General features: G+C 43.7%; 1 protein-coding gene and 1 long non-coding RNA gene across 2 annotated transcripts; both read right to left on the reverse strand.

Moving 5' to 3' along the window:
- Window positions 1–843: 843 nt before the first annotated feature.
- LOC113019692 (nuclear factor 7, brain-like) lies at window positions 844–3,586 on the reverse strand. Its single transcript, XM_026163506.2, has one exon. The coding sequence runs from the start codon at window positions 3,319–3,321 to the stop codon at window positions 1,930–1,932; it is 1,392 nt and encodes a 463-aa protein (XP_026019291.2). The 5' UTR covers window positions 3,322–3,586; the 3' UTR covers window positions 844–1,929.
- A 580-nt stretch (window positions 3,587–4,166) lies between these two features.
- On the reverse strand, window positions 4,167–5,604 carry LOC145425841 (uncharacterized). The gene is made up of 2 exons (XR_013906602.1): window positions 4,503–5,604; window positions 4,167–4,421 (listed from the first exon to the last, which is right to left on the reverse strand). It is a non-coding gene; the product is annotated as an uncharacterized LOC145425841 (long non-coding RNA).
- Between the last annotated feature and the right edge of the window lie 4,176 nt (window positions 5,605–9,780).

Below are 9,780 nucleotides of genomic sequence, written 5' to 3' on the forward strand. Positions count from 1 at the left end.
TAAAGTGGCCGTGTTTATGTCCCAGTGCAGCAGCATCAGAAAACGGTGGTTTACATCTCTGTTACAGGAAACCTGAAGAGTTAAAACACCAGAGAAGAAAATCTAAACGTTACACAAAGAACATAAAAGAAGTAAACTTCATAAAAACTTCACAAATGATGCTTTAAATGAAAAATAAATCCCTGTAAATAATTCAACAGGTCACATGTTAGAACCACCTTAACTAAACTCTGTAGCCGCTCACTGTGGTTTGTCCCAGCAGCTCTTAGGAAACAAACTGCTAACTTCAGTGTCAGCACACACTGTTAGTAAACTATGCAACACTGAATTCAGGTTTCAGTTGTGTTAAGTTGTGAAGTTGTGATGAAAGTCTTCTTACTGACACAGGTAGGATGGTCAGGCGTCCTCTGTTCCTTCACCGTTCATGAACTGTCACTTATAAAATGCTGCCAAACATCAACTACACTCAATAACTAAACGTGTGCAGGTTAAAGTGATGGACGCCCAGATCTGCACTCCAAATACAAACAGACTAAAGGTGTTTCCTCCAGAAACAAAGACAATATTTACAAAGGTCTCACAGGTAAATTGTGAGCGATCACAGCAGCATCTCATCCTGACTAACAGCTTTTAGATGCAGGGAGAGCGTCGTGGTTCAGAGGTGGTTCAGCAGATGATGAAGGCCTTTCTGTTGCATTGTGTAGTGCTGTGGAGGCCATGATGGTCGACTGGGTCTGCTTCTACTGAACTCACAAACACTTCTGAGGTATTTACACCTGAAGCCTCATTGAATGTGAGTCAGAAACAAACGGCTCAGCTGTGATTAATGGATGTTTCCCTGCATTTCTATTTTCACACAGTTTATTTCTTACAGCAGGAAAACTGAACAGAATGTATGTAAGAGGTCAGAGTGAGGATGACGTCACTTAATACAGGAAATACATGTTTGTCTGTTTTGATGATGAAGGACTTCTTCAGCTCTGTAAACAGCTACACTTGAGAGGACAGAGGTGATTTCATGGATCAATAACAATGTGTTTATCAGCTTTCATCATCGCAGTGCAGACATGACGTCAGATCTATCAGAGTGAAGGCCGTCTCTCTGATGACGTCACAGAGCAGAGTCCTTCTGTCCAATAAAGGATCTCAGATCAGCTGCTGCCATCTTGTGGCCACAGTTGGTTACTGTCTCTGAAAGTTGTCTCATGTTTCCTGTTGTCCTGCTAACAAAGGCTGGAGCTCATCATGCTGAGAGGGCAGCAGCATTTTGTGGCTCTTCACACATGTTCATTATATTCTGATGATCCTGGATGGAGACAAACTACAGATAAGTGTGTTCAGCCCAACTAGTTTATCTCATTACAGCAGTTTGATGTTTCCCTTTGAATCCCCCTGAAGATCCTGACAGTGAAGCACGTACATAATACTCCAGCCTTTCAACTCTGAGCTTATTTAGTTCTATTAATACACTGAAATCTCATTTGTGTCATGAAGAAAGTCTTTAATCAAACAGAATTCAAAGAGCAGAAACATTTCATATATGGAGTTAAACATGAATCATTGTTTCAACAACATATTTATTGTTGTCATAAACAGACAAGAAGACAACAACAAACTGCTCTTCCCATTCAACACATGTCAGTCCATATCCCAGCAAACTAAATCATCTCCATTTACACATCAAATAGAAACATGAATCACTTGTAATGATTAAAAACTTGATAGAATTTCAAATCTAGTTTGGGGAGTCATTCAGTGAGAAACAGTGAAATGATTTTCCATGTGAAAAGGTGGACAGCAGAAACAGAAAGAAACAGTGAAACTAAAAGAGAAACAAAGAGCTTTGGAACAACGAGGCAGCAGGAGGACAGCTGCAGTTTAACAGCTTCAACTCACTGACAGGAAACAACATTAGAAACATCATCATCCTCAACTCATCTGCTGCACTGACACTGACACCTTCAACGGACACACCTTCACTTCATCAACTGTTTCAATGTATGGAAACATCCTGTGAGTGAAAGTGTGTGTGAAGGTGTGTATGTGTGTGTTAGTATCAGGATCAGAGAACGACAGCTTTCCTCTGTTCCAGTCCAGATTCACTCTGATCCTCTGGAGCTTCTTCTGGACTGAGAGAATAGTGCGAGGAGCTGATGGTGAGTGTGCTGAGTATTCACCTTCATCAAACCATATTGTCCATAATCCAGACAGTATGTCTCCCTTCCTCTGCACAGACTCTGCTGACACACCCAGTTCCCACGGTGTACTGTCTCCTACATCAACATCCCAGCTGTGAGTCCCTGAGTTAAAGCCCTCAGAGCCCAGGACAGAGTAGAACAAATCAATCCTCTCTGGATTATCAGGAAGCTCCTGCCTCTCTCCTCCTGGTCTCACACTGGTCAGATCTTCAGACAGGATGAGGTTTGGATGAGCAGTGTTTGGGTCCAGAATGAGAGGAGTGTAGGAGACCATGTCCTTCATGTTGTTCCAGATGTTGAAGGTCAGGTTGCCCAGGTGTTTGGCCTGGTCTATCAGAGCTCCTGAGGGCAGCTGTGGATCATCCAGCAGGGGGCAGCGCTGGACTCTTTCCACTGCAGCCTTGTAGTTGTGCAGGAATGAGACGTCTTCAGCTCTCAGCTCCTCCTCTGTGGCTCTGACTGTGTCTGAAAGAGCTGCTATCTCTCTGCTCAGAGCCTCCATCTTCTCCTTCATCATCCCACTCTTCTGCTCCTCTTCCTCCCTCAGTGCAGCCAGCCTGGCCTCCTCTTCCTCTGCTAGAAACTGGTGAAGCTTCTTAAACTGCTCCTTAATCTGCCTCTCTGTGTGTCGGGCCTGGACCTTAATGTGTTCTGCTGTTTGATCAAACTTCACTTGAACTTCTTCACAAACCTTTAACTTCTTCTTTAAGGGCTCCAGAGTTTCCTGAAGTTCCTTCTTGTGTTGTTGTGCAGCTTCATCGATGGGTCTGAATCTGTGATTGGTGTGTTTTTCTGAGTCTCTGCAGATGTGACACACTGGCTGCTGATGGTCCAGACAGAAGAGTTTGAGTTTCTCAGAGTGCAGACTGCAGAGAGCCTCTGAAGCTCTCTGATCTCTCTCCTGTAAGAACGACTCACACAGGTTCTTTAAAGCCAGATTTAAAGGTGGTTCTTCCCTTGAAGATCTTCTCTTACAAACTGGACACTCGTGTGTTGGTCTCTCTCTCCACCATCTCTTCAGACAGTCTTTACAGAAGCTGTGGCTACATGACAGAATAACAGGATCTCTGAAGACCTCCTGACAGACCGGACAGCAGAGATCCTCCTCTGATCTGGAAGCCATTGAGTCTGTGAGTGAAGCTGAAAACAGCAGACAGGAAGTACAGTCAGTCCTGGCTCCCCTCCCTCCTCTACCACCTTCACTGAAACTTCCTTTGAGTCGTGTTTTTGCTCAAACTCACATTCAGTGTGTGGAGCGTCAGCAGCTTGAAGCAGCAGTGTTGGAGTTTTCCACTTTTCTCTCCTGTAGCTGGACTCACTCAGAGGAAGCTGCTAGTTTGGTCTGAGCTCAGTCTGATCGTCTGTGCGTCTCTCTTTACTGAGGACGAAGAACTTCCTGTTTCCTGGTTTGTCGCATTTGAGTGACGTGAGGGGCGGAGACAAATGTTGCTGTTTGACTTTTAACTAAGGTGTGTTTCAATCCTGCCTGCAGCTCAAAAGCTGTAAAACAGGTTTTGTGTCTTTTCACCTCCACAGGTCACAACATGAAACCTGTTGTGAAGTTTATAAAATAAAGTGTCACTCGGTGGTGCAGCTGTTTGTCAGCTTCTATTTTAGACTTTGTTCTGGTTCTTGTTCAGGTTCCCAGCAGTGGGAGTGTAATGCAGTCACACACACACAGGTGGTGTTAAGGTGGATTCACTTAGTTACAGACAGTGGTGTTATTTCCTGTAACTAAGGGTGTGTTTCACTCCAAAGTTCAGACATTAACCTGCCAGAAGTTGTAAAAGTTACTGATAAAGAGCTTTTATCTCAGAAAGCAGAAAGAAAAGAAATAAGTGTAAAGAGTGCAGCAAAATGTTTTAGTGTGAGCTGGTTCATCTGATCTGGTTGTGTAAAAGTCACTGCATGACACTGAGTTTTACTTCTGTCACGATTAGTGGAGCGGACTCAGGCGCAGACCACAAGTTTCTTCAAATCAAAAGTGAATTTATTTACAGTGTTCTCCACGGTGACACACACACACACACACACACACACACACACACACACAACGGTGTCTGGGAAAAAGGGGTTCCAGGGTCCGGGAGTGAAAGGGGCAGGAGTCCAGGGAGGGGAGATTTCCATACAGCCCTCGCAACCACACACAGCTCCTCTTCTTTCCTCCATCACTGTTGCTCACGCTCAGTCACCGTGCACAGGGAAAACAGGTCCAGGGGAAATCTATACACAGACAGAGAAACAGTTAGTCTCCTGGTTCAGACGTACTCACGAACAAACTTTGCAGAGTGCAGGACGACTGACGCTGACGGCTCAACGATCCAGGGACGAGTAGAGCAGACTCGCCATCTTAAGTAGGACTCCAATTCTCATAATCAGCGGCAGGTGTGCTGATCATCTCCAGGTGCGTGGGCCAGGAGCAGGAGCCCATACTGAGCTCCGCCCCGGCAGGAGAAAGAGAGAGTGGGAGAGGACGAGAGAGAAAGGGAGAGCAGAGGCGAGAGAGGAGAATAAACAAAACAAAGCGCCTGACTGCTGTCAGCTGGAGAGGTGCGGGGACCATGACAACTTCTGTGTTACTGACACTCATCTCTGACTCAGAGAAACGATTTCTCCCCTGTGATCTTCACACAGTGGTGAGTTACATGTGTGTGGAATTTTTCACGTTTTATAGAATTAAATTTCCTCTTACTTTCTTTTTTGTTAACCTGAGTCACTGATCATTTGCAGTATTACAGAGTCTGGCAGTCTTTGCATGATGTCCACGTCACTGTAAGTTTCTAGCTGACTCTCAGGCGTGACAGGTGTGCCAGCAGGAAAGAGTAATAATAACCTGCATCCTGAGGTTTGTCATGCAGGATTAAAGGAGCCAGGCTTTGTTCACACAGCTGGGATTGTATTTTACACTGACCCTGGGTCAGTATAAGTATCATACAGTTTAAACGAAGCACTGAAACTTGCACATATTTATTACAGATGCACTAAAGAAAAACGGGATATTTACCGTCAGTCTGTGGCTGCGATTAAACACTTTACTGGAAACTTTATTAACCAGTAACTTCATCAGTCATGACAGAAGCTAATATTTCTGTGCTAACATCGTTTAAACCAGTGGTTCCCAAACTTTGTTTCACAAGAAAAATTCCCCCCCCCCTTTGTGCGCATGAACACATCCTCCAACCACACACACCCATATTTTGCTCCATTGCATGTGGCTATTTTCACGCCACGCTGTGCGCCACGTTATTGTTGAGATGAATAGCAGAATGGCAGATAGAGACAAAATACTGTTAATCTTACCATCTTCAGGTTTTACACGCTTACATACACACACAGTTACTGTCCCTCCATTTAGAAAGGCAGAGGCGTCACGATGTGATTATTTTACTGTAGTTATTTTTTTTGATGTGTAATAATATTCAACATTACTATCAATGCATTTTCCAAAAAATGCCTCTCTGTGCAAAATGGGTTTAAAAACATAAACAACTGTAGGATCCTGTTTGTCCGTGATTTAAACAGCCCAGCGCTGCTCCTGATGAAGGGAAAACCAATTCTGCAGGGAGACCTACCTCGGCACTTGTGCAGGTGATTTTTCTCTTACTTTCTTTTTTCTGTTATTTACTAAAGAATCTGTCAAAGAAATAATGAATTCTCCACACGTGTTTGAAGGTTGCTGATACGTTCATCTAGCACAGACCTATTGCTGGAACGCCAAGACAATTCTACTACAATGGCAAAGACAAGACGCAAGTCACCAGAGCTCTTTGTGTTGCTCGTGCATGATGGAGAGAACTGTGACGAGCATCGTTCTCTCTGTTAAGGAATATATTCTAAAATACTTCTTCAGCAAAGACTCAGAGAAGAGAAACACACAGAATTTCTTGCAAGCAAGGGCAGTCTCCGGACTGAGAGACTCGCGCCTGAGAAACTGCCCCGGTCTTTATTTTATACTTCATTGGGTGTGTGTGTGTGTGTGTGTGGGGGGGGGGGGGGGGGGGGGTCGGAGTGTGGCCCCATAAGATCTTCCCTAAACCTGCTGGTCTCAAAGTCCAGCAGTTCATCAAACCAAAAGGCACTTAGACTAAAACAGACATAGCTACGTTAATCCTACCATAAAACAATAAGACAAGGTACGACCTCTCTCATGCTCCTAGGATGTGGGGTGAACACCCTAGAATGTTACATGCAGCATTCTACCATATGCAAACTTATATCACTAAAAGATTATACTGACTACTAAATACAATTTTCCATTGACACCCTCCAAGTAAGCAAATGAATGTTAACAGTCAAACATAGAAATTAACATTTGCAAAATCGTTCCAGCTTTGTGGTGCATCTCCTCCAGGTGTGTAAATCACACATGCAGAGTGGTTTGAGTTCCTCAGAGCTTCATAAATGTCTCTTCCAGTTGTTTCTATCACTGTCCATATGACCAGAGTCCAAATGTATGCAGACATGGGTATAACAAACACACCAGTTAGTTTTGCTGTTTGTCAATGTGGCTTTCAGTTATCTTCAAGGCTGCAGGCCTTTGTCAGCACTCCTGTTTTATGGCCTCTATCAACCCTCATCACCTCATTTCATGCATTCTTCCTGTGGGGGGATACTTATGACTCCTCTATTGTCCTTTCGTCTCTGCAGAAAACCTTTTTTGGAAAGGGTATTGGATTCAATGATTTTACTGCTGTTGTAACCCCACCTGTTGAGTCACTTCAGCAGTCTTGTTCATGATGCAAATGACAACAACAATGACACAAAGGAAGACCCTCTTCAGAGTGTCAAAGCATGCATAGCACAGTGACACAGCATTAGGTGATGTTCATAGGAAACTGCTGTCAGTCATTCCCCGTCACCACCATAGCTTCTGCTTTCTGTTCACAGAATCATGATGCCATCCTTGAACTTCCTCTCTGCACTGTCGATTGGAGCTTGGAACGCTCCCCTCATCCTTCAGATCTCCATCTGTTGTCCACAATCTCCTCGTGATTACCTCTGGAAAGCCCCGTGGCACAGCTCTCCATCCAGTGCAGCTTTCTGGTCATTGCTGTGGTTCCAGAATCTTCTCATGATGACCAGTAGGTCCCCAAACAGCATGACCTTTGACCTCAACCCCTGCCTGGGCTGTCAGCTATGGTCCCTACTTCTCACTGGGTCTCTGAAGGTTTCTCAGGAGATTCCACCCTTGGGATCATTTCTTCCAGCAATGCTCTGCTGCACCTGCATCTCCTCACTAGAGGAAAAACTTCTATTTGGAAAACATGTCAACCATCATCAAACCAAAATTTCCTTTCAGTTCAGTGAACTTCACTTATCAAAAAATATAATTATTTATTATTTATTAATTATATTATTCGTTTATCACATTTTCACTTTCACTTATTGACCATCAAAGTGTTTATTATCTTTACCCAAATAATTGGAGCAGAACTTAAAATCTATAAGCTGTAAAAACTTTATATTTGAAGACTGAAAGAGACCCAGGAAGTGGTCACAGGACGAGGGTGACAGACTGTCTGAAGCAGTTAGAACAAGACAAGGCTGTTGGACCAGGTGTGCTTGCTTTTGAAACTGTGTCTTAATTCCACCTGTTTCACATGCAAGGGTCAGTTCTACAGGCAGGAACGTGGGTGTGCCGTGGGCTCCCCAGTTTCACCCATTGTGGGCAACTTGTATATGGAAGACGTGGGAAAGAGGGCTTTGCTATCCTACCCTGAAACACCACCAAGTCATTGGTTCAGGTATGTGGATGACACCTGGGTGAACACACAAACCTCCATCTCTGGTTTCTTTGACTGGAGGGTGTTGAGGATTTGATGCTTTCACAACACTGTATGTGATGTCACTGGTGATGTCATCTTCTCCATCTGCTGAAATGAGTTAAAGTAAACACTTTTATGATTTAAGAATCTAAATGGACCAAATTATGATGACAGAATGGAAACAAAATACCACGATGAATAAGAATGAATATGTACAAACCTTCAAGTTTCCTGTGAACACATCGTCTCACCAGCAGAACCAGTAACACCAGTAGAATCACAACATAGACTACATATAAGTAAATCTTATAAGGCTTACATGATTTACTCATGAAAGTGGCCACTTTCTCATTACTGTCATATATTGTTTTAGTAAGTAATTCAAAGAACTGTTTAGACGGAGCCAAAGTTCAGTAGAGATAGTTGTGATTGGGAAAGCTCAGAGATATTAAAAGAAGCACTGAGGCTCCATCCCCACCAGAGATGTGACACGCCTCGTCCCTTCGCTAGAATCTGTAGCAAGGGATTGGTTCACCAGAGACCTCGCTCCTGGCTGCTGCCCAGCACACATTGCACCCTGAAGATTCTTGTTTGTTTGCAAAGAAAATTAATATCACTCTCTCTGTCCAAATGCTGTACGTCCACGATTTTAGCTACTTTGTTAGGCTACTTTACTTTTCTAAGGCTTAAGTAAATTCAGGAGTGATCCCCAACAATGTCAGAGTAAGAATCTGCTTAGATACCATATTACTAAGATTTTCAGGGCCGAGTACAATAACCTCAGTTTTATCTGAATTAAGAAGCAGAAAGTTAGCGGCCATCCAGGTCTTTATATCTTTAAGACATGTGTGTTATCTAGCTAACATGTAGTGAGTCGTTTAATCTTTAAATGACATTTGTAGAATTTGCCCACTTCCTCTCACCCACCAGTGAAAGGAGAGGAAAGGGAGAGAATCCTGTGCATACACAGAAATGAAGAGCTGGCAGAATTCAATTCAATTCAATTTTATTTATATAGCGCCAAATCATAACAAAAGTTGCCTCAAGGCGCTTCATAGATACAGAGAAAAACCCAACAATCATATGGCTCCCTATGAGCAAGCACTTTGGCGACAGTGGGAAGGAAAAACTCCCTTTTAACAGGAAGAAACCTCCGGCAGAACCAGGCTCAGGGCAGAAAGTGGACCCTCGAACAAATGCTCATCCTCTGAAAAGGTCTGCAAATGTTTTCACTGTCAGTAGCAGTAGTTTCCACTGAACCAAATAATCCTAAAAATGTTTTTAAACCTTAAACCTATGAAGGCTGCAGGCCACAACGTGCTGGTCAGGAAACAAAGTTGTTCTTCATATTACTAAAATGTTGGAGCTTGTGCCTCTTCAGATGTTTGCTCTTCTTACTTGTAAATAGCCGAGGGGAAATGCCCGAAACCTCAGTCCTGATTCCACAGCTTTATTACAGCAGCCTGGTAGAAAATAATTTTTCACTATCAAATCAGGCCACCAGGGGGCGGAGCGGTCCCAGAAGTTCAGTCGTGAGTGATATCTAACCTCTCTTCTTCCTCGCAGCTCGTCTGATCGTGAGTCCCAACAGCTCTGATGTCTCTGAGGGAGATGTTGTGACTGTAATCTGTGAGGAGGACCAAAGCTTTTCTGATTGGACTGTGAGGAGAAACACAAGCAAACTGCAGAGGGCTGAGTGTGGAGATGGGCGGGGACAACAGCAACGTGATCAATCATGTTCAATCAGTACGCTGGTGCCTCACGACACCTGAGTTTACTGGTGTGAGTCCAGTAATGGTGCCATCAGTAACCTGGTT

Source organism: Astatotilapia calliptera, chromosome 3, assembly GCF_964374335.1.
Source record: "Astatotilapia calliptera chromosome 3, fAstCal68.1, whole genome shotgun sequence".
NCBI classification, from domain to species: domain Eukaryota; kingdom Metazoa; phylum Chordata; class Actinopteri; order Cichliformes; family Cichlidae; genus Astatotilapia; species Astatotilapia calliptera.